This window comes from Kryptolebias marmoratus, linkage group LG7 (genome assembly GCF_001649575.2).
Source record: "Kryptolebias marmoratus isolate JLee-2015 linkage group LG7, ASM164957v2, whole genome shotgun sequence".
NCBI classification, from domain to species: domain Eukaryota; kingdom Metazoa; phylum Chordata; class Actinopteri; order Cyprinodontiformes; family Rivulidae; genus Kryptolebias; species Kryptolebias marmoratus.
This window is the reverse complement of record NC_051436.1, coordinates 13,391,508-13,419,020: the sequence shown is the minus strand read 5'-3', so window position 1 is coordinate 13,419,020 and position 27,513 is coordinate 13,391,508. Positions and strand designations below refer to the sequence as shown.

Here is a 27,513-nt window from a genome sequence, read left to right as displayed (position 1 = left end):
ATCTTTAAGGTCTCTTAAGGACTGCTCAGTTGGATGGTGCGCTTTTTGTTTTGTCGCAACAAGAGGAAGAAAACATCAGAGCCATAAGTGCGCCAAGTTTCCTAAAAAACATATCGTTGCGCCTTTGTTTGCTGCCTCTCTTTGGGCTTTTTCTTTCTTTTTTATTATTATTTATTATTTGTCCCATATAAGCCGTTCTGAAAAGTTGCTGACAGCGCAACAGGAGGCAGCCTTCCTCATCAGATAAGCACAGCAGCACGTTTGGACATTGTCCTGCCGAGGCGCACAGGACGATTACGCACAAGGCGACGGGAGCGCACGGCCAGCGCCAGGTGCTGTGAGGCAGGAAAGAAAAGAAAAAAAAAAACACTTCAAAACCGTAAAGAAAAGAAAGAAAAGACGAGATGACGGACGGAGCACGACAACGGAGCAGCACGGCGGGCTCTGCCAAGGATGCTGCCGGCGAGAAGCAGAAGTCCGGCGGAGTTGCGCTCAAGAAGGAGATCGGGCTCGTGAGCGCCTGCGGCATCATAGTCGGTAAGTTGACGCGCTTCGGCGCCTTTAGTGGCTTTCAGCAGAAGGCTGACATGATCACCTGGGATTAACAGAGTTAGCTGAAGGGCACAGCATTCCTCGAAGAAATGCATATCGCCCGCTGTGGTTTTGAAGGACAAAACCAGGGACAGAGCTGCGAACTTTTGGTCGAACTTTACAAACGTTAGATCTGGTGACGTCTCTCAGCGCTCAGAGCACGTGTCGGGGATGACTCCCAGCTACTACCACCCCAAATCTTAGCTCGATACCCGTACCGTTGGCTGTGTTATAGCTATGTTTGTGTTTCCTACGATCGATCGGCTGTGGCGGCCATCTTAAGCCGGATTGACTCGCAAAATGTAATCAGGTGTAGACTTGCATCCAGCCATGACTCTCTGAGAGTTTCATTAAAATCAGTCCAGTGGTTCGTGCCATATTTTGCTAACAGACAAGACAGACAGGGTTGACTCTCAAAGTTTTAAGCCAAAACATGTGCCGCGCTCGTAGTATGTGCTGCAGGTGAAGCTCAGCTACTACCACACCATATGTTAGCTCATTGCCTGTTAAATTAGCTGAGTTGCAGCTGTTTTTGTGCGTCCTAATGCCACTTGGCTGTGGCAGCCATCTTGAATGAGGTTGACTCCGAAATGTATTCAGTCATAGACTTGCACTCTGTGATTATTTCCTGAAAGTTTCATTAAAATCCAACCAGTGGTTCATGAGATATTTTGCTAACAGACAGACAGAGTTGAGTCCTTCCTGATCACTTAGTGCTCAGAGTACAAGTCGGGGAGGACTCCCAGCTACTACCACACCAGAATCTCAGCTCAGTAGCTGTACTCATGGCTGAGTTGGAGCCAGTCTTGTGTTCGCTAAGGTCACCTGGCCGGAGCAGCCATCTTGAATGAGTCCAAAAGGTAATCTGCTCCTGACGTGCGTCCACACACAAAATCAGTCTTTGTTTGCTTTAAAACTCGTCAAGTCCAAAGTAAAGACTTAACTAAGCTGTGGTACATGTGACGGTGTATCCCATAAGAGGTCACACACACACACACCTACAGACACACACTGATTTCCTTCTAAGAAGTCCTGGCTCTGTAAAAGAACGTCCCGCTCTCTGCTGTAGCTGTTCTTTTTTTCCTTTTATCAGGGAACCTTTCATCACCTCTCTGTGTCGTCACCCTCACTCCTCTCCTCAGAGGATTTTATCTGCTCGGCTGGGCGGCTCACATGATCGGCTTTGTGAGGTGGCCCTGCGACGAAACACGTTCCCTCTTATCTGCCGTGGACATGAGAACAGTGCTCTGCTGAATTCAGCACTTCACTGATTACTCTTTTCATGGAACGTCCAGTTTGTCTCTGTCAGGCCCGAGCACACATCACGTACTGAGAATAAGGCTTCAGGAGGCAGAGAGGACAGATGGACGTGTGTCTGCTGAGGGCGATAATGTATTTGCCTGTGTGTGTGCGTTTGTTTGTTTGTTGTTTTAGCAAAATATCTCATGAGCTCTGGGGTAGATTTCAGCGAAACCTTCACAAAGTAATCCCCGGATGTACAGCCACAAAACGTTTGGAGTCAGCCACATTCAAGATGGCCGCCACAGCCGTGCCACCTTAGCAAGCAGGAAAATGGCTTCAACGCAGTCCGACTCGCCGACATCGAGCTAAACTTTGGTGTGGTAGTAGCTGACACATGCTAGACGTTGCACAAGACCTTTGCCTGGAGCTCTCGACGTAAACCACGATTGTTAGCAACTTTTTATGAAGTAACCACTGGACGTTTATGGCTCAAGCTAGTTCAAGATGGCCGCCGCGCCTAAGCAGCCTCAGCCGTTTGTAGGGATGTTGCCGAGGCGTGGTCGTAGCTCTGCGTCGTTAGCAACGCACCCTCTGAGTGCTGACGGGATTGCTCATGACGTCAACAACGAGGCTCAATAAATCGCTTCGACTCCGTCCCCTCTAGTCATAAGATGAGCCTTAGTTTCAAACTCCGGCGGCGGGCGACATGCATTCCTCCAACGAGGTGTTTGCGTTTTGCGAGAACGTCCAAATTCCCTGTCGTCAGAGCGCTCGGTCCAGCGCCTATTCCCTGCTAAAAAAAACAAAAACCCCAACCCCCTCTGTCGTTGTCCTTGTCGCCTCGGTAACACAACAGCTGCTCGGCGAGGTCCTTGGTTTGACCACCAGGAGATGAGGTGACTCTCTCGCACGTTTCCAAGGCAACGGGGAGTGGAGGCAATGCTGCGTTACCGCTGTTTCCCCTGAGGGCTTTGCTAAAAGTCAAAGAGAGGCAGAGACAGAGAGGCTGTCGGTGAATTGCTCCCATCTGCCTCCGTCTGCACAGTGAAGCCGTTGTGGTGATTTTTGTTTTCCCTCTGATTACACGTTGCTCATTACGGTCCCCAACCCCGTCAGCCTTACGGGGTCCTGTTCCCAGAATGCTTCAGGGGAAGCCGTTTAACAAAGATGACCACGTAACCATAGAATTTGAGGGTGTTGTTTTTGCATTGGAAGTGTAGTGTAGGTTTTTTTTCCCCCACCCCCGGTTTAGTTGTTTTTTCCCCCCCTCAATCCTTGTTTTTCCCAGAAGGAATGTTCCTACAGAGAACATCGATATCAGTCTGAGTCGTTTAACATTAACGCCTGGCTGACATTAAGCCTCGGCCTGGTTCTCGTGTTGTTTTGCACCTTGTTCCACCGACGCTGATGGGTGTCTTTGTGTCGGGAACAGTTCCTTGATGATCATCTCCAGTCTTGATGTTACTGGTTGGAGAGGAAGAGAAAGAACGGATTCAGTTCTGTTGGACTGATTTATTTGCTGATATCTGGCCTGATTAACAAACCTGACTGGTTGTGCTGAACTCTTTAGCAGTATGTGACTGTTACACATCTCGGTTTGAAATCTACTTACTTAATGCTTCTTCTTCTTATGCTACTTTTAGGTTGAGGCTAGTCTTTTGATACTTTTAGCTTCTAGCTGTCTTTTTGTTACTTTTAGCTAGCCTAGTGCTACTCTTAGCTTTGACCTAGGCCCGCCCTGGGAAAGGCTTCCTAAAGCGACGTGCGCTAACCCTAACTGCCGGGAAACTCTGGGTGAGTGTGCTTAAGCGAGCCATTAGCCCGTCAGTCGGATCAGCATGTGGTCGTTCAAAGACCCATCTACAACAGGTAAGATATTCCTTCCACACAATCGATCCAAAGATCGGCTTTCTTGCTTTAAGCTTAAAGACAAAGAACAAATCACCTCTGAGTTCAATTTACACTCAGTTTGTTGGGATTACGTACTGTGATTGTGTTCCACGCCATCAATCATGCCTCTGAGAGTTTACGAGCATCATGGCTGCTTCAATCACACACACAAGACATCCCTGCTTTTCACTACTGCCCCACCCTTGATTGTGTCCCCCCTCCTCCTCCCGCTCAGCCATTTAGATAACGGGACCATCTCATTTATCGCTCTCTGTTCATCTGCCGATTACTAAGAAACGAGTCGGCAGTGTTGCGTCAGCCTTTTCATCTCAGAGGAATTTTTTTTTTTTTACAGCCGACCAGAGTCCTTGAGGTCGGAGCTGGGCTTCCACCGCCCGTTGTACAGCGCACACTTCTGTCGCTTGTTCATGGCTAAAAGCCCTGGTTTTGAATCGGAAGTGACCTTTTGGGCTCTTTTAGAAGGCCCCCGCCCTGATAATGCTGGCCTGACTTAGTTCTACCTGAGATAAACTTGTGCGTTCCTAGATGGAGCTGCTTCTTGGACTAAATTGTCCTTTAACACCTTGTATTTTATCTTTAGGCTGATTTATGCTGCAGAGCCTCTTAGCCGTTTCAGTACTGACGTACACTTTCTTGTCTCTTGGCTTCCTCCTTACCTCCCATGACGTCTCCAAACATAAGTTTTATGTCTGAGCCCTAACTTTCTCCTGTGCGGTGATGAAACACTTGTGCTCGTACAGACCGACCTGCGGCTCCTGTCTGAAGTCGGACTCAAAAGTGAAAGGGGAAAAGAAAACCCTGCAGGAACTAATCCGTCCGGGCTTTACGGAGGTTTACAAGGATTAGGTTGTTAACGCCGCACAAACACTGATGCTCGATAGTATTTACTGCTAAAGGGAGAGGTGATTGGCCGAGTTGCAGAGAGATCCTGACAATGAAATGATGTCGCTGAGTCTTTTTACTACAGTAGGCTCGTAATCCCTACTGACAATAAACAATATATGAGGGGGTTTTTTAGCTTCACAAAACACACCTGCACATAAAAGCTTCATTTTACGCACTCTATGCATTAAAACTGAATCTGCAAACCAGCCAAAAAATCTGCCATTTGCAAATATCATGTACAATTCAAGTCATTTTTCAATTATCTGTTAGGTAATGTTTTATTTTTCCCACATCCTCTAATTTATTTAAGTCTTAATCCTGATTATTTTGTTAATTACAGTAAATTAAAGGCTTTTAAATGTGGTTGGAAAACAAGCGTGAAACCGTAAGAAAAAAGGTGCAGGGACTGACTTGTCGCATTCATACGAAATGAAGAAAAAAGTAGAGGAGCAGAAGTGTGCCCTTCCTTTACGAAACAGCAGTCCAGTCATTTTTAAAAAAAAGAGGATATCAAAATATATCCTGTGTGAAAACAAGCCTGCTGAGATTTATGCAAAGGGGAGAGTCGATGTTTGTTTTTAATTCCCCGCTTCTGGAGACGAACGCGACTCTCAGGTGGCCTCAGGTCCAGAAACAGCCTGATTTCACGGAGAGCAGTCGAAGGAGCTCCCTGGAACAAACTTGAAAAGAAAAACAGGAAACGTCACTGTTCCCCGAGAGTCAGCGGCCTCGCAGACACACATGCAGAGCGGCGCACGTGACGCGAGGGCTCGACGTGCTGATTCCGCGACCCCTTCCCAGGATCTCACTCAGAGGAGGCAGACGTCCAGCTTTCAGGGAGAAACGGTCGTTCTCAGTCAGCACTTTCATCACTGTTTTTTCCCCCCTTCTTCATCAGATGTCAAAGGTCGTGCATCGCTGTAAAGCTGTCAGAGGGTTTAAGGTCAGGAGGGTTTGGTTGTCGCCTTTCACACCCCCTCACCTGCAGCTGTCCTCACCCCTCGCACATAATTCACACCAAGTCCAAAAGTTTTCAGCTGAGAAATGGTATGATTTTTTTATTGAATCTGTAGTTCTTCAAGACACGGCGTTGTCCATTAGGGCGTGAAAATAAACGTTGCTTTCATTTAAGTTTGGATTTCTTCAAGTTCAATGGAAGAACGCAAGTCAGAACTGATCCTCCACCATCCAAACACTAACATACTGTAACACTATCATTACATGTCAACAACAGAATGAAACTGCTCGTAACTATTCACCAACTGCCATACTGGCAGAAGATCCCTCATCGCCTGGGGAGCGTTTGTCATTATTAAAGCCACCTTCTCACAACCACCAACACTGAAACGACATAACATATTCTACAACAACTGTCTGCCTAACGAGTCGCCGAGTCGCAAAAGTCGATAAATGCATCAACAAGAGAGTCAGCTGTGGCTTATTTTTTAGTTTTAGACATTTGCTTTTCTAACAGTGCATTTTGTTCGTGCTCAGAGGTCAGAGTTTCTCAGTTCGAAGTCGGAAAAGTGAACTTTAACGAGCCGCGAAGTCGGAATTCTGTTCAAAAAGTCAGAGATTCCAAACCAGTGCCAAATGTAACATCCAATATGGCCGCCTAGCGCATTAAAAAGCAGTTGCGCCTGGAAATATTCACTTTTGTGTAATTAAATCAGCCACAGACATATTGCTGTGCTCCATCTGTTAGGGAACATGTTGCTACAGAGCTCCAAAGCATAAAACGAAGAGAAAATACTTTGTTTTCAGCTTGTGATGCTAATTTTGCTAGCCTGTAAGCAGGCTAGCTAAAGCTAGCTAGCAGAACAGCAAATCTTTTTGGTTTTCTGACTTCTAACTTTCCGTCATTCCCACAGCCGAGCTATGATTTCTGAAGAAAATGGCGCGCAGCACAACTTCCTGTGCAGCAGCTACCTGTGCGTGCTAAGCTAACGCTAGCTTGTGAACAGAAGCAACCAGTGGAAATTTGGTTTCTGCCGGGTTTTTAAACATTATTGTAACTTCTGTCCTCCTCTATAAGAGCGCTACGGTTAACAGTGTTTGTGTTAGAGTCTCCACTTACAAGGAGGATGTTTTTAGTTGTTTTTTGCTGCTGCTGCTACTACTGTGAAGCTACTGTTGAGTTTAGCAGCAGCAGCAACGGGAGGGCGGGTTGCTGCAGCTGTCACTTCCTGTTCACTCACGAGACACACACAGCCATACTGTTTTTTTATTCCTGTATGAAATTGCGGCAAACGCGTCCGTTTTCCAGCTTTCTCACTGATCGGCTGCAGCAGCTAAATGTGTGTTGAGAGTGCACGCCGTTGGCAGTAACAGCAGCTCTACAGAATCCACACAAACCAAACGTTTGTGGGTCTGTGGCGCGGCGTGACTGCATCGTTCATGACTCTTGGACTTTTGGACTTTCCTCCGGCTCGTTGCGATTGAAAGCCGCAGCCTTTGTACCCGACGCCTTCTTATGGCTTCCAGCTAATCCCAGTAACCCTGAACGTGACAGGATGTTCCTGAACTCTGATTCTCAGCTGCATCAAAGGAATATGTTCTTTCATCTGGTCTAATCAGCCGTCTCTTCACCTTGTTGCTCCCGTGTAAACCCCGCTCTGATGCTCATCGAGTCTGTCAGGACATTAGTCCCTCCACCCGCCCACGCCCGCCTCCCTCTTTCCACCCGCTCACCCTGCTTTCTGCCCCGCTCCATCTCTTCGCGGCTAAGTCAGCATATTACAGCTCGTTTTGTTCACTCCCTCCTTCCTGAGACGGCTAATTTATAGTCCCCAGCTGAGGTTTTATTTCTCCTTTTTTTGTCTATCAGGACAAGCACTTAATGAACAGTGGTAGCTACCTTTACAACACAAAGAAAGCTTTTAGAACATTCATCAATGACATATTGCTGAGCATCTCTAGATAAGTCACACAGAAAGTCTCAACACAACAACAACACTGAGATAACTAAACCCAGACTAAACTCTAAACGCCATGGCTGGAAAAAAAAAAAAGAATACAGGAACTGAAACTGTGAATAAGTCAAGACACAAGCTGACGCACGAGAGAGTGAACTGAAATCTGCAGTACATAGGGAGGGATAACCGTAAACTCAAAGAGTAGGTGTGGTGATTACTAACATTGTCCAGGTGATACTGGGCTGAAAACTAATGAGCAAAAAAAAACAAAATCGAACACAAAGCCCTACAAACCATGATCCACTGAGTCTAAGGTCTGACAGCCAGGCTTTCTGCTCCTCTGTGCCAAAATATTATTGGTTTTGACGCTAAACTGACAACTACCGGAGTGGCGGCTGTTTTTTTTGTACTTTATTTATTTAACAGCTCGTCGTTCTGTCGATTAATGAGGGATTATGTTCAGGGGTGGGGGTTGACGATAAGATTTTACGGGTTTGTTCTCTGAATTGTATGTTGGCCCATTTTTTTTTACTTTGTGGACATGCCTGACGCCCATGTCTTTGCCCTTCTCTCCCCAATATCCACCAGGTAACATCATCGGCTCGGGCATCTTCGTCAGTCCAAAGGGGGTCTTGGAAAACGCCAGCTCTGTGGGCGTGGCTTTGATCGTCTGGATCATCACGGGGGTCATCACCGCCATCGGAGCGCTGTGTTACGCCGAGCTGGGCGTCACCATCCCCAAGTCGGGAGGAGACTACTCCTACGTGAAGGACATCTTTGGAGGACTGGCTGGGTGAGTGCGCCCGTTCTGCCCACCCAGCGGCGTTTCATGTTCAGGCACATTTACGGCACGTGTAACAGCTGACGGTATTATACATAATCTATATAGACAGAAAACAAGAGAGGAAGATATCTGTTGGCCTGGCTCCACCGCCAAACTTGTTGCAAAACAAGATTTTAGGATCGACTGAATTTATAATTATTGTGCACATGATAGCAGTATTGTGCCAAAACACTACCAAAACAAATCTATAAGCTTTATAAAGAAGTTGAAACAAAGGTCATAGAAAAGTTGTTTTTTTTTAAATGCCAACTAGGGCATTGTTCTTAGTGAAAAATATGCTTTTCTTTGCAAATTACATGAATATTGAGAAGATATGTATTTATTTTTAACCACAAGCCTAAAACACCCTTAGTTGTACCCTTAGTGGAATCTTAAAACTATATTCTCTCATATATATATATATATATATATATATATATATATAACCTATTTAATGAATCTGTCAAGAAAGATTGCAGTGTAACATTAGGTGTAAAGTCAGTTTACAAACTGTTATTAAACTAGCTGAAGTTTTGTTTTTAAAGATAGCCGTTTTATCACTTGAATTTAGGAAACTTTTGTGAGTCTTAGGTGAAAGTTAAGTGGCTTAACAAAGAAACAAAGAAAACTTTCTTCTTAAAATGATCAGGGATTGCACAGAAAAAGAGCAAGAAAGCAGCCAGAAAAAAAGAAGCAAACTTTAAAGGATCTTAAGATGGCCTGAAGAAAGAATGACCAAGACCATATCACAAGATTACAGCACAGTGCTGTAAAACCAAGTGATTTAAAAAAAAAAAAAGAGTAGCCTATATGCATTATTAGGCCCGAGCCTGTCTCCATTCATTCATCTATACTTAGCGCTAAGCTGCTTCAAATGAAAGCTTGGGAACCACGCAAAATAACAAAAACAAACAACATCGCAAGACAGCATTGTGTACGAGCCGAGATTTCACACACCGTGAGCCTTTGTTCAGACTGTAAACACAGAGCGGAGCATTGTTTTTTTTTTTTAAACTATCACAAGGATGCATATTATCAGGGTATTTCTGGAGAGGAATTCAACCAGACATAACAGACTGTTGTTTTTTTTCTGGTCTCTTTGTAGTGCGACTATCAATACACATCAATGATTTTTAACCTCCGGGGACCGCGTGGCTCTGTTTGAAGTGCATAAATAAATCCGGTTCGAGGGACTGTTTGCTTTTGTTGTCCTGCGGCTTTTGTCCCCACAAGAGCGTACAAGTGCGGCGGCGCGGGGGTGAAGTTGTGTTTGCGTGTTGTTTTTTTTTTGTAAGCCAGTCACTGAAAGGTCCCGAATGTGAAACAAACGGTGAGACGGTGGTTCCAACACAAAGAGCCGCTGTTATTTCAGACTCGATGAAGATTGTGTAACGGTGACCGTTCACTGGGCGAGGACAGCAGGTTTGGGCTAGATTCGCACAAGGGGAGAAAACTAAACATGTAGTATCTTACCTGTTGTAGATAGCTTTTTTTTTTCTTTATTAAATGACCTCCATTTTTAGGAACGCAGTTTAATTTTTGCTGGCTAATCCAAGCAGAGCCAAAGTCCAAAGGAAACCCTTCGAATCGTAAAGTTTTTATAGTGGTTTGTACGAACGCTATTTTTGACCTGTGGGTTATTTCCGTGGAACTTTAAAGGCTATTTGCTAGTGCAGCGAGTGGCAGCGTCAGCTAAATGTAATGTTTCTGTTTTAAGACGGCAACAATCCCCCCTTTGGAAGTGGGCTCGCTCGGATTAGCCGTAAAACGTTTCAAAACATGACAGTGGTTCAGTCAGGTGCCTTACGTCGCCGGTCAGAACGGCAGAAATGTTATAACGTTCCTGCTTACGGTAAGTGCTAGAGCTGGCTGCTGCTGTCCTACATTCCCCGTGTAATTAACTGCGTTATGCAGAACGGAGGGCCGTGTAAAGGTTTGACACACGACACCGATAACATTCATACTGGCAACGGTGAAAATCTGGAGCCACGGCAGAAATCCACTTTGGTCTTAGTCATGTTTGGAGCAGCTGTCAGGCCTAAACCCTGATCCAAACTGAGTCCACTCAAAAAGCTGTCTATAAATGGACTGGATTATGTAGCACCTTCCCAGCCAACCAGGCTGCTGAAAGTGATTTACAACACAGCCCGTGTTCTCATTTACCCATCCACATACACATCCACGCACCAACTCTGCTACATCTCTACAAAGCTAACCTGAATAAATCATCCTATGGAGGCTAATCAGAGCTTTAGATCGGAGGCAGTCAGGGTTCCTGCGCAGAGTCACTTCCACATTCGACTAGCTGCTCGGAATCAAACCTCTGACTCCCTCAGCAGAGAGACAACTGCTCTAACCGCTGCTCCACGGCACAAATATAGAAACGCCCAGTTTGTCCCACAGTAAACTAAGGCTCTTCCTCGGCGTTCCGCTCATCTCAGCACCGCAATATGAATCAGTTTCTGAGTCACCCGGTGACCTCAGCGCTCGCTTTCTTCGTGCTGCATTGATCTGCACGTTCTTCTTTTGGTTCCTGTCTCGTGTGCTCCCTCGGGGCCGACGTCAACATCCAGCTCTCAGCCTCTATTACATATCAGTTTTTCAGGGGCAGAGTGAACGTTGTTCGTCCTTCCTGAATTGCGTTGTTTCAATTTAGGAGACGACGCTAAATTTAATCAAATGGTTTCTGATGTGAATGCTGAATTTAATTATCTTTACTGGAGGGGTAGAGAGGGTTAAAGTTGGATCTGTTGCACCTGACTGGATATAGGAAAAAAAAAACAGATGGGGAAATGAAAGGAGGTCGTAGCTGACTGTGGGTTAACATCAAAATAGGTCAGAAACAGAGAAGTTACAGACTTACGGCGCAGGATTTCCTCGTTGTGCTGCAAGGAGCTAGTATTTATTTCAGTGATAACAAGTTTTTAATTGTGTTTGTATAAAACATTCGGCTCGTTTTAGATTTTAGATTTTGACAAATGAGCAAAATGATCGATAATGTCAGCATGCGTTTCAAATTCTCTGAATCCGTTTAATTAGTTAGTTCAGTTAAAAGGAAGCTCCAAAGTGCTGAGTCCAAATTAAATCGAGCGGTAATCTGATTAGAGGTCAAGCATATGGAAAATAACATAGGTCAACGTAAAACCTTCAGTTGCAGAAGTGACCGATTTAAATGTGATGTAAACATGTTTTTTTTTTTTGCCTCAGGTTTCTGCGACTGTGGATCGCTGTGTTGGTCATCTACCCAACAAACCAAGCTGTGATCGCCCTGACGTTCTCCAACTACGTCCTCCAGCCTCTGTTTCCCACCTGCTTCCCGCCAGAAAACGGCCTCAGGCTGCTCGCCGCCGTCTGTCTCTGTGAGTAGCTCGTTAGCCGCACGTAAACGCACCTGCGCTCACAAGGACCTTTGTCTTTGTTCCAAACTAAAACAGCAGAGGGACACTTCGCTGCAAGTTATCTGGAACTGTTGTTGCACACGCTGAATGGGTTACTGTTCCCATTCTTACTATGGTAAAGGGACAGTTTGGCTCTTTTGAAGCGGGGCAATCGGCAGTCAGAAAAGTTTCAGTTTGAAGAAGTTGAAAACTACTCTTTGAGGAGTCAAGCTATGGGATAGTCAGGTGGGCCAGTAGCAGTTCAAGTGAATCCTTTGTTTTCCTCTGCATCAGGTTTACAACAGATGGTTGTTTACACTCAGGACCAGATTAAAACATGGCAAAACAAACATTTGCAAGTTAGCTGTAGCTATTTGTAATGCAAATAAGGAGGTGTAAAATGAACAACAACGAGTTTGGTTCAATAGCTATAAATAGCTGTGAGTAGCTGTTAGCTCTGACTAACTTTGCACTCTGATAAGTTATTAGTTCTGACAAGCTCTTAGCCCATCTCCCACATGAGCATTTTTCCCTGATTCTCTAAAGTAAGATTGTTCTGACTGCTGTCTGCTGCAGGTAAGAGGCTGACTGTTCGTAACAATTAACCAGAACCCCAATAAATAAGGTCTTAATGATCCATTTAACGTCAGGTTGTGCAAGATATTTAAAAATCTAATGAAAAAGCTCAAACCAAGGGCTGCACTTTGACAGGGATTTTTTGTAAACCGGCATGTGTACAGAACAGCTTAACCTTTGTTTGTTGGGGAAAGAAAACAAGGAATTTAGAAAAAAATAAAGCCCAAATATGTGTGTGTGGCTAAAGTTTATTCTTTTTTGTTTTTTAAATATGAAGCAAATAACTGAAATTCACCTAAACAGACATAATGAAATGTCAAGGGATACAGCGTAGCAGCCTCTCAGCACTTCACACAGGAGGTGAATACTGCAGGCAGCCTTCATACACAAAGAGACGGGCAGACGAGTGTATTGTATGTTTATACGCTCTTTATAAAACTTTAATACCCGACCTGAACTGCCCTTGGTAAAGTTTCCAACAGTGTTCCATAAACACTGGTTTAAGCTGGACCCTTGGCCCGGCTCCTGCAGCTCTAATCAGATTTAAAGAGGAATAACAAGTGCAGATATTAGTTCTTTTTTACTGCAGGTAAATAGGAGTCTGGATCGCAGATATTTCTCTGAGAGTTTAATGAGTACGGTTGACAGAAAAACAAGCGCTTTTGCAACTGGAAAAACCAGAGCTGTCACACTCGCATTGGCACTGTTCAGATTCCTGATGTCTCTCAGTTTATCAGCTCAAACTCTGCACTAACAGGTAGGTTTTTTTTATGCCCCTGCAACAGTTCTCCTAACAGCCTTTCTCTTAGAGCACCAAGAATTCTTGGAGAACACCAAGAATGTTTTTCACTGATGGATAGTTGGCTGTCCTGATTGGCTTAAAAAACTGGAAATAGCTCTTTTTAAAAGCTTGTACAGCAACATACTCTGACACCATGAAACTCGGCGGACTGAAAGCCGTGCTGCTCTGCTATCAGTTTATTGCTAAAGCACAAAAAAAAAATTAAAAAGCAGCAGGTTATTCTAGGCCATATCCAAAACTGCATGCAAACCACATTTACCTTCACCGTTAGCATTTAGCAAAAATAAAAAAAAGAGTGTTGCGTTTATCTGGGAACTCAGATCTGGGTATCATGTTCAACTCTACTCAAGTTAAAAATAAAAAATAAAAAACAACATTAGGATTTGTTTATTTTTGTACCCAGTGACCAGGCTAGCTGTTAGCTCTGACCAGCTGTTTGGTCTTACTAGCCATTAGTACTGTAACCGAGGGTCTTATAACACTTACACAGAACATAAATTGCTTACAGTACTGACTAACCATTAGCTCAGACTAGCTGTTTGGTTTGACTAGTGCTGAGTAATCATTAGCACCATATGCTCGCACTGACTAGCTGTTCGCTCTGGTTACCTGCACAACGAGGGACAGTGCGTCATCTTAAGAGAAAATACTCGTGATGCGACGCAGAAACGCAAAAGAAGAGGCACCTACAAAACTAGAAAACAGCGGTTAGTATGTGCTTTTAGTCTGATCATATGACTGCATTTGCAGAACATCCAGGAGTTTACACTTTGCGCACAACTATATGTACATTTATATGTAGTCCAACTTTTAGTGCAGAGTTCAGCCTGCTGATAGGAAACAACACAAACAAACAAAAAAAACAGTCAGTTTGACGAGGCTGGCAGCCCAGTGGGAGTTAGCGCTGTCTGAACACTTTGCACATCGATCTACATTTACTTGACTTCGTCATCCTATTTTCGTGAACCTCTTCACCTGCAAAGAAGTGCGTTTTGAAACAAACTGCCTGCAGTCATTTTACAGCCCGACCGGCGTGTTTACAGCTCCTCTCTTAAAGCTGATTGGACAGATGTTGCCAGGTGGCTTTTAGAAAAAGAAAGAAAAAAAAAAGCTTTGGATGATGATGTATCTGAGTTCGTCTGCTGTTGTTCTTCAGAAGATCGATGAGGGAGAGGCTAGCTGTCGGCTGTGTTTGTTTTTAGGCTGCAGCACGTGAACGTTTATCTATGGTTGTTTTTTTATGTAAATATAGGTGGGATTTATCCTAATTTGTCTCTTTGCATTACATTTTAGCAACTTGCAAAATGACTGAGTTACCTATAAGGCACATCCTCGCATGTTTACTCTCCAATCCAAACCAAAAACAAAGACTCAGGGGGACGTCATGAGTTCCCAGATTTGTGGTTTTTGCGTTTCATTTCAGAACACCTACGAAGAGATTGTCCCTGCGGTTCCAATGTTCCTTAGGAAGTCGGCACGCCGGAGTTCTTTCCTGCAAGTTCAGAGTTAACTGAGCAAAGATCTCCTCATACAGTACATGCTAACGTGTGCGCCGTTTTGTTTTTTAACTTGAACCGACAAACAGACCTGTGATTAGGAGTCTGTGCCCTCAAGGGTTTACTCAGTCTGCCAAACAGTGAGAGCAAGCGGGAGGGACGTGTGCGGTCGCGTAATCTCCAGCGTCGTGACAAAACGTCAGCAACTCTGTTTGCCGGCAGATGGATTATAAAGGTTTAACGTGTAATGGCCTGCGCCGATGGCTGCTCGAGAGTCTGCCTCACTCTGCCTGCCTGCACAGCGAGGAGAAATCAACTCAGAGGCTAATCCAGGGGTAGGCAACCCTGGTTCTCAAGGGCCACCATCCTGCATGTTTTACTTGTTTCTCTGCTCCAACACACCTGATTTGAATCAGTGTGTCATTAACAGGCTTCTGCCGAACATGAAGAGGTGATTTAACCACTGAATCAGGTGTGTTGGAGCAGAGAAACAAGGAAAACATGCAGGATAGTGGCTCTGCAGGACCAGGGTTGCTTATCCCTGGGCTAATCTGTCGGCACAGTCTCTCATTTGTTGACCATAGGTGGAATTTTATTTAAGGCCAAAAAAATGAAAAAAAAGGCACTTTATTTAAGCCTTTCTCCTCGGTGCCCCCTTTTCCACCCACCAACCTGCAGACTGCTCCGCACGCAGCTGCGAACGCGCCCCAACCTCACATCGTGCGTTTTGCACGCTCTCGAACGAGCACAGACCCGTGCACGTCCGCTGTCTTTGTTCCACGTAGCGGCAGCTCGGAGGTGCCTAACGTGAGAAATGAACTCCAGCAGAGTCGGACAAACCTCTTGTTTAACGACACCCCGTCGCCTCGCTGTGCCCTTCAGTAAAGAGTGAATCTAAAGTTTTGGGCAGCACACACGAAGAAGCAAGCACAGCTTTCAGAATAGTACTTTATAAGGTAAAAAACAAATAGACAAACTGAGGTTGTTCAGAGCGATCTCCAACAGGTAAGATACTGTTTAAAAGATCCGAACTTTTCTCTTGGAGGTTTTAGAAATATGGAAATATGGAAATATGTAACGGAAGCGAGCTGGAAAACGTTCCGATATTTTCAGGGTTATTTTTATTTATTTTTTAATCCCTGCCTGTTGCCTGTTGAATTTGACGACGGATGAGTTCTGTAAGTCAACGCAGAATACACCAGCCAACAATTACCTGTCAATCCACAAACATTTGACACCCGAATGATCAAACAGCATGTAACACCCATGTACCAAAGGATCTCTATACAGACCGTTAAAGAACCTGCTGTGCATCCGAACATCCCCTAACCGTCGAGGATATATATTTAAGCTGTGGGACTAAGGCTACATTTAAATTTAGAGCCTCTGACAGCGTCAGTGTCCGTTACAACAACGTCTGTGGTCTTGAGGAGTAATCTTCTCCTACAATTCAGTGAAACCAGTGATTCGTGATCCGGTAAAAGTCTTGTCAAGCGGCTTCTATTTTTAACTTTATTGTTAACGAACAACAAATGTTACACTCTCCTGCGTCTTAAAAAGACATTGTGTTCCAGCTTATCCACACAGTCCTTCTAGATTCACTTACTGCAGCTGAACATTAGCAGCCGAAAGCTTTCTAAGGTCAACATTTTAAGCTGATATTTTAAAAACCTGTAGCAGATTATGCATCCGAAATGTACTGTAAGTGTATTCTGCTACCTATGTGCAACACCGACTACATAAATCTAACTAAATGTGGGTGAAATGATGGGAAAAAAGGTGTCTTCTGTGTTTCTGTTTAGTGCTGCTGACATGGGTGAACTGCTCCAGTGTGAGGTGGGCCACCAGAGTCCAGGACATCTTCACCGCCGGCAAGCTCTTCGCCCTCGGCCTCATCATCATCATGGGCATCGTGCAGATCTGCAAAGGTAAGCTTTCCCGCTGCCGTCGGAGCGTATGCCCGCGGCACAGCTCAGCCGACGGTTTCTGCGAGGGTGAGGAGGTGTTTGAAGACGTGAAAACTCCCAAACACGCATACATTTGCGGTCAGCGGGGACGTCCTCAGTGACCCGGCGCTGCCGCCGCAGGGGGGTCAGCGAGTTGCTGGGACCCTTTAGGGTTCGAACTCACGCCGCTAATGTCAGCACGACTGCTGGGGGGGTTTACAATGCAAACATGGCTGAGGGACAGGGGTTTTTTTTTTCCTTTTTCCTTTTAGGGGGGCCCACGGAGATAGGCCCCCTGAAACAACAAAACGGACATTTCAGTGCTCGAAGGGTTTGCAGATAATGAACGGTCCATTGGGTGATTTGACGGGAGGCTTTAGTGCATTATGGACGGTGCGTGCTGGTCATAGCCAGGGACGTGAAAGCAGGCACCCAGGGGCCGAACTGTCAGGGGGGCAAACTTCAAAAGGCCTAAAACCAAGGACTCCAGAGGCTGAATACCAATCAATCAATCAATCAAGATTATTTGTGTAGCACATTTCAGCACGAGGCAGTTCAAAGTCCTTTACATCATAAAAACGCAAAATTAAAAAGTCATAAAAACAACAACATACAGTCACCAAATGATACCAGTTCACATCCATTTATTAGGGTTCAAAAGTAACTCTAAACAGGTGGGTTTCTAACCTTGATTTAAAGGAACTCAGTGTTTCAGCTGTTTTCTAGAAGTTTGCTCCAGATTTGTGGTGCATAGAAGCTGAATGCTGCTTCTCCATGTTTGGTTCTGGTTCTGGTTCTGGGGATGCAGAGTGGACCAGAGAGTGTGTGCGAAAGAGGGAGGGGTGGTGAATAAATGGCAACAGGTGTGCTGATTACTAACAGGAGGCAGGTGAGCGTGGAGCTGGAAAAAGGGACAACTGAGAACATCTGCTGGCAATAAGAATAGAATATAATAATTAACTTAATGAAAAGGTGAGGAGACAAAGAGACAGATATTATTTTTTAGGAACACGTTTTGGCAACAAAACACGATCCTCCGTAAACGTTTGTAGGTGTCTTAACACAACAAGAGTGTTGAGTTATTTCCCAATGTATGTAACGTTTTTACGAGGACACAGTAAGAATTGTTGCGTAACTTCATTTAAACACGCCGATCCCGTTAGATAATGGTTTTCAGCTGGGCTTTTTCTCGCAGCGAGCCCAAACTTTAATCCGAAACAGTCCGTGTTTACGCCGCCAGCGAGACAGGCTTTACGTAAGCTCGGGTACACCGTCCGCGGCAGACCCAGTTACCTGGAGACAGTCACACTGAGAGAAGGGCCAGTGTGTCTGCAAATAATAATAATTATGTAACTTCTGCTCCGATCTAAAGACGCTCTCTCTTGTTCTGAATCCCCCCGCCTTTCAGGAAACTACTACTGGTTGGAGCCATCCAACGCCTTCGAGCCCTTCCAGGACTACGATGTGGGCTTGATAGCGCTGGCGTTCCTGCAAGGCTCCTTCGCCTACGGAGGCTGGAATTTCCTCAACTACGTCACAGAGGAGCTGGTGGATCCCTACGTGTGAGACATGTTCCTCTGGCTGTCATTCACCAATGCGTGTGCTGTGTTGCCAAAAGTATTCACTCAGCCATCGAAATCGTTGAATTCAGGTGTTCCAGTCACTCTCATGGTCACAGGTGTGCACCTAGGCATGCAGACTGCTTCTACAACCATTTGTAAAAGAATGGGTCGCTCTCAGGAACTAAGTGAGCTCCAGGGTGATACTGTGATAGGATGCCACCTGTGCCATGAGTCCAGTCAATAAATTTCCTCACCACTAAATATTCCACAGTCAGTTGTTAGTGGTTTTAGAACCAAGTGGAAGCAATTTGAAATGACAAAACTCGGCCACATAAAACCACAGAGCGGGCTCAGAGGATGCTGAGGAGCACAGAGGTCCAATGTTCTGCAGAGTCAACAGCTGCAGACCTCCAAATTTCATGTGGCCTTCAGATCAGCTCAGAACCAGCTTAGAGAGCTTCATGCAATGGGTTTCCATGGCTGAGCAGCTGCATCCAAGCCTTCCATCACCAAGAGCAAAGATTAGGATGCAGTGATTTAAAGCACGCCGACACTGGACTCTAGAGCAGTGGAGACGTGTCCTCTGGAGGGACGAATCACGCTTCTCTGTCTGGTAATCTGATGGATGAGTCTGGGTCTGACTGTATTGTGCCAAATGTAAAGTTTGGTGGAGAGGGCGGGGGCATTACAGAGTCCTGACCTCAACCTGACAGAACACCTTTGGGATGAATCAGAGCAGAGACTGAGAACCAGGCCTTCTGTCCAACATCAGTGTCTGACCTCACAGGTGAGCTTCTGGAAGAATGGTCAAAAACTCCCATAAACACTCCTAAACCTGTGGAAAATCTTCCCAGAAGAGCTGAAGCTGTTGTAGCTGCAAAGAATGGACCAGCATCATATTAAACCCTGTGGATTAAAGATGGGAGGTCACTCAGGTTCATATGAGTGTGAAGGGGGGCGAGTGAATACTTTTGGCAATACATTGTCTCTAATTTGAGTGATTAAGAAAACTGCCTTCATTAGGTGCTGAATGCCACGGGGGAAAGAGTTGATCTAAAATCTGTTTGTTGTTATTTTGTGGTGATTAGTGGTCACATTCCAACAGGGCTTCCCAGTTTAATCGCTTTGTTTTCAGCATTTTATTAAGGTTACCTTCACTCATTAACACCACCTCTTCTTTAGGTTAACAATTTTCTTTTGTCAGTTCTGCCTTTTTTTTCCATTCTTAAGCGTTTCTCCTTTTCTATCGAGTGAATGAGCGTCTTGTATTCCCCACCAGGAACCTTCCGCGCGCCATCTTCATCTCCATCCCCCTGGTGACCTTCGTCTACGTCTTCGCCAACATAGCCTACGTCACGGCCATGAGCCCCCAGGAGCTGCTCGCCTCCAACGCCGTTGCCGTGGTGAGTCCTGTGACCTGACTTAAACCCCGGGGCCGTGAGTGGTTTTAGGCAAACGCCGCCCTCTAGTGGTGCTCGGTGATGAAGTTGTGTTCTCTGATCTTCTTGTCCTTCTGCTCCAGACGTTCGGGGAGAAGCTGATGGGCGTCATGTCGTGGATCATGCCCATCTCCGTGGCGCTCTCCACCTTCGGTGGTGTCAACGGTTCCCTCTTCACGTCGTCGCGGTAAGCTGGGCCTCGCCGCTCCACGGCAGCGGCTTCCTCTCCAGGGCGCTCGCCACACAGAAACACTTCTGAGTCTGAGAAATACGCGCAGCTTTTAAGCAGAAGCACGCGCCAAGGAAAGCTGAGCCAATCAGCCGTTTGTGGCTCACAGCGTCAGGTACCGGATGCAGCAGCGTGCTGAGTTCTTAATTTTGTGTTGTTGTTGTTTTCCTGACAGGCTGTTCTTTGCCGGAGCCAGAGAGGGCCACCTCCCGAGCCTGCTGGCCATGATTCACGTGAAACGCTGCACCCCCATCCCCGCTCTGCTCTTCACCGTGAGTCCTGCTCTCTTTCGTTTCTCGTGTTGGAATTTAATCATTGCCCGCCGCCATGAAAGGTGGCCAGTTGTGCAGTTGTGGGCATCTGACTGTCTGTTAGCAAAATATCTCGTGAACTAGTGGACAGATTTTAACAAAACGCCAGAAAGTACTTATTACAACTACAACTGATTAGCTTTGACAGTCCACCCAAGTCAAGATGGCTGCCGCATCTAATTAACATTAGTGAACACAGACATTGCTATGGATCAGTCAGGTTTACAGATGTTGAGCTAAAATTGGGTGTGGTAGTAGCTGAGACTGGTCCCCAACGTATACTTCAAGCACAAACTGTTCAGTCAAAATGATTTTTTTTTAAACATTTTGCAAACAGTAAAGTCAAAGGTTTGAGCAGGTCAACGCTGCAGAAAACTACAGACTCTCTCTCCTTGCTCCTCAGTGCCTGTCGACTCTGCTCATGCTGTGCACCAGTGACATGTACACCCTGATCAACTACGTGGGCTTCATCAACTACCTCTTCTACGGAGTCACAGTCGCCGGGCAGATCGTCATACGGATCAAACAGCCCAACATGCAGCAGCCAATCAAGGTGGCTTCAGGGACTCCTTTGGTTTGAGAATAACATAAATACCAGGCACTGTCTCTATTAGTATCTTTTAATATCTTATCTCTGTGTTTTTTTTCTTCCCTTCCTCCGTCTTTTTTTTTCTTTTAAACATATTATGTTGGCCTTTTATTAAAATGTATTTAACTCTTAGTTAGCCTTCTTGTGCCTTTAGTTTAGGTTATCTTAGCTTTTTTCATGTCTGATCAGCCGAGGTTTTTAAATCCTAACTCTTAGTTTGGTTTTCCTCAGTTGTACTTTTGTGTCTTATTTAGATTGATGTTTAGATACGTTTAGTTTTAACTTTATATTGTTATGTTTTTTCTGTATTTTTGTGTAAAACGGTGTAAAGCACTTTGAATCGCCTTGTCGCTGAAAAGTGCAATATAAATCAGTTTGACTTGACTTAGTATGTTTTTTTTATTTTCCGCCCTCCAGATCAGCCTGATCTGGCCTGTCATTTACCTCCTCTTCTGGGCCTTCCTGCTCATCTTCTCCCTGTACTCGGAGCCCGTGGTGTGCGGCATCGGCCTCGCCATCATGCTCACCGGCGTCCCCGTCTATTTCCTGGGAGTGTACTGGGAGAACAAGCCGCAGTGCTTCGACTCCTTCGTCGGTAAGCGAACGAGCGTACAGCGGGGCGAACTTTCTCTGTGGCATGGGGGGGGGTTCTGAAGTGGGGTTCTGTGGAAAACTTGTGAACAATCAGTATCTTACCTGTTGTACATTACCTCAGTTTGAAAAAACAGAGCTGTAGGACTTCCACCTGCAGCCTGGGGCACTTCTTGCTGGAATATCGTGGTATTTTTATTTATTTTTTGCTGGAATCCCATTTCTGAAGTTTCCCTTTAAGCACGTTTTGAATGTATACTGGTATTTTTGGGAACGTTGTGTAAAAACTAACAACTTTCTCATCATCGCAGCAGGCTTCATTGTTATGAAGCCTGGAGACAATTAGCTCTTGTTGAAAATCACTTTCTTTTTCTTTTAAATCTGGCCACAAACAACAAAAACAAATGTTGTCCTTTTTTTTCCCCCTCCAGCTGTGGGTTACAGACACAACACCGCCCTCTGCTGGCGGAACAAACCCATCTCGCGTTCCCAGCTTTCATCTGCATTAATCTTATTTTTTTCTCTGCCTACAGTCAGATCTACGCTAACTTCTTCCGTCTCCTTCTCTGTCTCTCTCTCCTCCTACAGATAAAATGACGTACTTGGGCCAGAAGATGTGCGTGGTGGTCTACCCGGCGGAGGAGAGCGGCGCCCGCGGGGACGAAGGAGAGGAAATGAAGGAGGTGACGTCTCCTCTGGCGCAGGAGGACGGCCACAAATCCGAAGACTGCTGAAACTCGCCTTTCGCCGTTCTGTTAACCGATCCCTACCCCACACAACCCCCAGCCACCCCCACCCCCCCACACACAAACAGATTTTTGTCCCATGTAGCTATGCCGTCTGTTCCCAACTANGCTCGGAAACCGTCTGCAGTCAAATACATGCTCACGTGGACATGCACTTCACATGCAAACACAATCCAAAGTATGTTTACTGATCAACACTGTGTCTTAAGATTTTCTTTTTCTTTCTTTTCTTTTTTTTTCTTTTTTAGCGACTTGTCAAAATCAGTGACGTTCTGTGCCAAATATATTACCAGCAAACCTGGACCTTTTTAAGTCTGGGGTTCGTTGAAAGTGCAATAAAAAAAAGTTAGCACCTTCCAGCTCCTCATTTCATTCATCGGCAAAAACCTTTTTTAGGCTCATCCTCATCCTCATCCTCATCCTCATCCTCATCCTCATCAGCTGCGTCCCTCCCGCTCAGCAAGTGAGGTTAAAGAAATGTTGTTTTTTTTTAATAATTATTCTTTTACCAAAAGACTCTAAATGAACTGTGACGGTCACACAAACACTTGTTTGTTTGTTTTTTTTAAATCTTTTGTTAAACTGCACATTTGATTGTCGACGCAGAAAATCTAACTCTGATTATTTGACCTTTTTTTTAAAAAAAAAAATCTATCTTATGTGTATTTTTTTTAAGTGTAACACCTCCTACTTTTGAAATTGTTTTTACTGCGTAATTATCCTTTTTTTTTCTTTCTATCACGTTAACTTTAGTTTTGTTAGTTTTTTGTTTTTTTTCTAACATCCTTTTTATGTTGCTTTTACATTTTACTCGTCGGACCGCTGCTGAGGCTCTGTTTTGGTCAAAGAACCAAAGAACAGCTCCTCTTGAACTGCCTTCATTGGAGCCGCCGCAGTTTGCTGCCATCTCTGTGATTTTTAAAAAAAAATTGTTTTAATTTTTTGTAGCTGAGTTTTGACAGATGCAGAGAGGTGGTCAGAAGAAGGTTTGGAAGTTTGGACATGACGAAAAAAATCAAAAAGAAACCTTGGGGAAGTCGTGACTTCCTCCGCAGTTGCATTCCTAATGTGCCGGCTGACACGTGAACGGTGGGAATACTCTACAATGCAAACACGTTGGCACGTTGTGTAAAATGTAAATAAAAGCAGAATGCAACGATTTGCAAAACTCATAAATCCACATTTTATTCACAACAGGACATAATAAACACATCACAGGTTAGAACTAAGAAATTGTACTATATTTTATTTTTTAAAAAAGTCATTTAAACTTGATGGCGGCAACATCTCAAAAACAAACTGGGACAAGGCCATGTTTAGGATCTGAGGAGAGCAGCTGCTGGAGGTTTTGGAGGAATGTTGTCCCATTCCTGTCTGATGGAGGATTCCAGCTGCTCAGCAGTCCTGGCTCGTCTCCGCTGGATGGGAGCAGATGTTGGTCTAAAAACCTGTTTAGACTTTTCTGCACTGATGGAGTCTTTCCAGATGTGTAAGCTGCACATTCCAGAGGCACTAATGCACCCCCATACCATCAGAGAGGCAGCCTGTTGAGCTGTGCTCTGATAACAGGCTGGACGGTCCCTGTCCTCTTCAGTAAGGAGGACGTGGGACACAGTCCTCCTGTCTGTCTCAGTCCATTTTAACTGAGATCTGGTCCAGAGAGGACAGCAGAGTTTCTGGATGGTGTCCACATCTGTCTTCTTCTCTGCCTGATAGAGCTTTAAGCAGCGTTAGTGGACAGCAGGGTGGACGTGTCCCTGAGTCCAGAACAGAACCAGACCTGTTTTTACTGCAGCGGCCCCTGAGGGCCCCAAGATCACCAACATCCAATATTGACTTTCAGCTTTTTGACCTTTGACCTCAGAGATTTCTGCAGATTCTTGAAATCTTTTGATGATATAAAAAGCTGCAGACGATGGGAGACTCAGTCTTACAGATTTCCCATTGAAGAACATTATTCTGAAATTGTTCCACTATTTTAAAAGCGCAGCCTGGTGAACCTCTGCCCATCTTTACTTCGAAACACTCAGCCTCTCTAAAAAGCTCTTTTTACTGACCTGCTGCCAACAAACTAGTATAGTTTTAAAAACTCCTCCAGATGTTTCTTTTTTATTACTTTTACAGCCTTTTTGTTGCCCCTGACCCAACTTTTTTGAAGACGTGTTGCTCCTTTAAGGTTCCACATTACCTCAAATATAGCACATTTTATTATTTTAAACATTTAATGTTTACAAGGTTCCTTTGTGAACATAAACAGGTTTATGATATTTGCAAATAATTGCCTTCTGGGTTGTTTTTTTCTTTTCGTTTTTGCAACGTGCCACCTTCCTCAGAGTGCGGGTTGTGGTTCGCATCAAGCCGTGTTTAAATTCCCTCCTTTCTTAGCTTTTTTTAAGCATTTAAAGAGAAGACTGACATAATTAAAAAACTTTATTTTTTAAAAAATTCCAAACAGTTAGTTTGAGGACAACACATGCAGCATCATAAATGATCTCCTCCAGGTTTTCTGTGGTAATCTGTGCTGAAAAGTGACACCACTTCAGTATTTCTGCGAGGTCTCTGTGCCACACCGCCGCAGACATCCGGCCTAAAGGAAACCAAGTCCCGGTCGCACCAAAATGTCTGTGATTTTTTTTTTTTTACCCACCGGTTCCTCCGGCGGCGTCTCGGCCTTTAAACGAGAAGAAGAAGAGGTGGAAGCTTTGGCCAGTATTATGTGTCGTTAGTTCTGCTGTGAGGGGAACACGGTGCTGTGGATACAAACGCAGCGACGTGTTCTGGACTTGTACCCTTTTTTTTTGTGCATTTACAGTTTATAAAGATGTCACAGACTGTATTTTGTCTCGTAGATAAAATAATAAAAAACACACAAAAAGAAAACTGACTTAACGTTTGAATTTGTACCTCATTTATATAAACGGGTTGCTGTGTTGAGGCGCGGTCATTTCTGGACTTTGGGATTTGAGGAAAACGATTTCGGACATTTTGCGGCGGCCGGGTTCTGTGGAAAGGTTATGAACGAAGAACATCTTACCTGTTACACCTGGGCATGCTGACGAGCTGATGGTCAATCTGAGGGACGCCAGCACAAAAGTGGACTGCTTCGCTCTCAAAGACGTCTCGGCTAACAGCTAACCAGGGTAATGTGAAACTGATCGCACCGTAACGGGTTAGAAAACAGTTTTGCATCATCTGCTGTAAAACCTTTGAGACAGGAGTTGTTTTAAGACTTTGGTCTCTGTCTCGCTCAGACTAGCCATTAGCTCATCGGTTCAGTCAGAACGAAACCAATTTTCCAAACTTCAGTAGCTCATCTACAACAGGTTAGATATTTATTGCTCAGAACCTTTCCAATCTCTGCTCCAAAAGGTCTGAACCGTTCCTTCAAATCTTCTTACAGTAAGAACTTAATAGACATTTCTCTGTTTTTTATTTTTATTGAAAAAACAAAACATAAAATCCAAACATGGTGGCGTGTTTAAATGAGGCCTGAAGACAAACAGCTGCAGCCTGAAACACTCAGATCTAACTTTAAGGCGACACTTTGGATTTTGTTTTTTTAAAGTGGGCGCAGTAGCTCTAAACAGCATCTTACCTGCAGCAGACAGCAGTCTCGAAACAGTCTCAGTTTGGAGAATCAGGGAGGAGTCCAGCTGGATTTATACAATGCAAGCCGGCAAAGCTGCGTGACGAAATTCATGCCATTTTGTTCTCCCGCGAGCTCCGACACAAGGTCCGGGCAGAACGTCGTCTCTCAGGAGCACGCGTCAGCTATTTCGCGGTTGGTCAGAACTGTGCTGTGGGCGCGTTTTTACGTGGAACGGTGGTGGCCGAGGCCGTTAGAGAACCGTCTTTATGGCCGTTCCAGCGAAGCGGATAAAGATGGCGGCAAGCTCATGGAAGGAGATGTCGCAGTGTTGTTGCGTCACCGAGGAGACACGGGCGGCTCGCCGTGGCGGCACGGGAGTAAGTCGGCGCCGGGACATGCTCCCAACCTTTGCAGGACGATGGCGGCCTGTTTCGTCTCGCGACTACGTGAGCGAGACGCTTCAAGCCAACAGCTTATCTGACGGACAACTGCAGGGTGGGTTTTAGACACCTAAAACTCAAACGTCAAACAAAATCAGAGTAAGTGAGTTTTTTTTAACTCCTCTTCCTGTCATGCTAACATGGACTGGCTACTCTTAACCCAGAATTCGCTGCAACACGACCAGTCCAAGGAAAAAACCCTTAAATGTTTACATAGACCACTGAGTAGCGCTGGGACGATGCGGTGTGTGGGTGAGCTGCGATATGCTGTAACCGTGTTCGGCTGCGATCTCTCAGCTGGGGTTTCTCCATGAAAGCGTCTCCCTGATCGTCCAAAGTGAGCTTGCTCTGACTGCAGGCAGGACAGCTTCTCCGACAGACCAGCCCACTGTCACAGAGCCGATCTTTCCTACCCGCCTGTCGCTCGGGGCTCCCTGATGATTTTCCAGCCTAAGCCAGGCCTTTTTAGTGCTGCTTCTTTCTGCATTACATTACATTACACCACACAACAATGTGAAAATAAAAGGTTATTACTGAATCAAAAAAAAGGGGGAGGAGCCTCTCACACTCTGGAGCCACACTGATAGCAGCCCATCGCTTTAACATCCATCTCCTGTTGTTTTTAACGTGTAGGTGCAAATATCGCCGTTGGATGTGTGGGAAAAGAAGAACAAAACAAGGACGCACAGGTGGATAAATACTGGACAGATTCTAACACGGACGAGACGCCTTCTCAACACGAGCTGTTTGAGAAGCAAGCCTCGTTTTTTCTGAACGCAAAGCAAACAAAGTGGTTAATGTGGCGGGACGGGAAACAGGGAAGCAAATCTCAACGAAGGTCACAACTCAGGGACGTGTCGAGTCAACCTGGAACGTAGATGGGACTGAAACTATGAGCTCCGTGGCTTTGTAGGCGCACAAAGAGCCTCGGCTTGCCTTGTTTTTTTTCTTCTAAGAGAAACATACTTTAATTGACAGAATCAGAGAACAGAATCCTAAATGGCGTCATATTTGCCTTTGGATGTAACGCTGCAGAGCAGAGGGAGGAACTCGCCTGAGCTCAACTAGTCGACAGCCGTCACGCTGTAGTCCAGAGGAAGCTGCTGAAGTGGTCGTGGAAAGGGACTCGGAGCGTTTCTGTCAGTGTGGAGCTATTTAATGAAATTCGATGTTATCCAGTTATCCCCTCTCTAAAGGAACAGAACTACAACAGAAGGAAAACTTGTTTTAGTTGTAAATTCTTGAAAGCCAGACAACGGAGGGGGGGGGGCGATTTTAGGCTACAGCTTAACTTTTATCTTAACGACAACGAGCTCCGGCACATCGCAGAAAAACCCGGCCTCACTCGTTTCGGAGGCCAACGGAAAAGAAGGAGACGTGAGGAGACGTCGAGCGGATTTTTCCTTTGACGTCCACCCCCCCCACCCCCCCCACCCCCCCCCCCCCCCCGCAC

At 45.2% G+C, this 27,513-nt stretch overlaps 1 protein-coding gene across 2 annotated transcripts; it reads left to right on the top strand.

Moving 5' to 3' along the window:
• The first annotated feature begins 404 nt into the window (after positions 1-404).
• Positions 405-22,084, top strand: slc7a8a (solute carrier family 7 member 8a). Of its 2 annotated transcripts, XM_017433143.3 has the most exons (11): positions 405-537; positions 8,133-8,337; positions 11,575-11,726; positions 16,421-16,546; positions 17,973-18,126; positions 19,406-19,529; positions 19,649-19,752; positions 19,970-20,066; positions 20,509-20,658; positions 21,112-21,289; positions 21,874-22,084. In XM_017433143.3, the coding sequence occupies exons 1-11, from the start codon at positions 405-407 to the stop codon at positions 22,017-22,019; spliced, it is 1,569 nt and encodes a 522-aa protein (XP_017288632.1). In that variant the 3' UTR covers positions 22,020-22,084. The 2 variants fall into 2 exon arrangements, with proteins under 2 accessions (XP_017288632.1, XP_017288633.1); XM_017433144.3 differs by lacking the exons at positions 405-537; positions 8,133-8,337; positions 11,575-11,726; positions 17,973-18,126 and having other exon boundaries at positions 16,431-16,546.
• Positions 22,085-27,513: the final 5,429 nt, after the last annotated feature.

What these genes read in the sequence shown, in the direction of transcription:
- slc7a8a (XM_017433143.3), top strand. Translation starts at nt 405, where the DNA reads ATGACGGACGGAGCACGACAACGGAGCAGCACGGCGGGCTCTGCCAAG. An exon ending in TCCCTCTTCACGTCGTCGCG is followed by an intron (nt 19,753 to 19,969) that starts GTAAGCTGGGCC and finishes TTTTCCTGACAG; the next exon opens with GCTGTTCTTTGCCGGAGCCA. An exon ending in TCCCCGCTCTGCTCTTCACC is followed by an intron (nt 20,067 to 20,508) that starts GTGAGTCCTGCT and finishes CTTGCTCCTCAG; the next exon opens with TGCCTGTCGACTCTGCTCAT.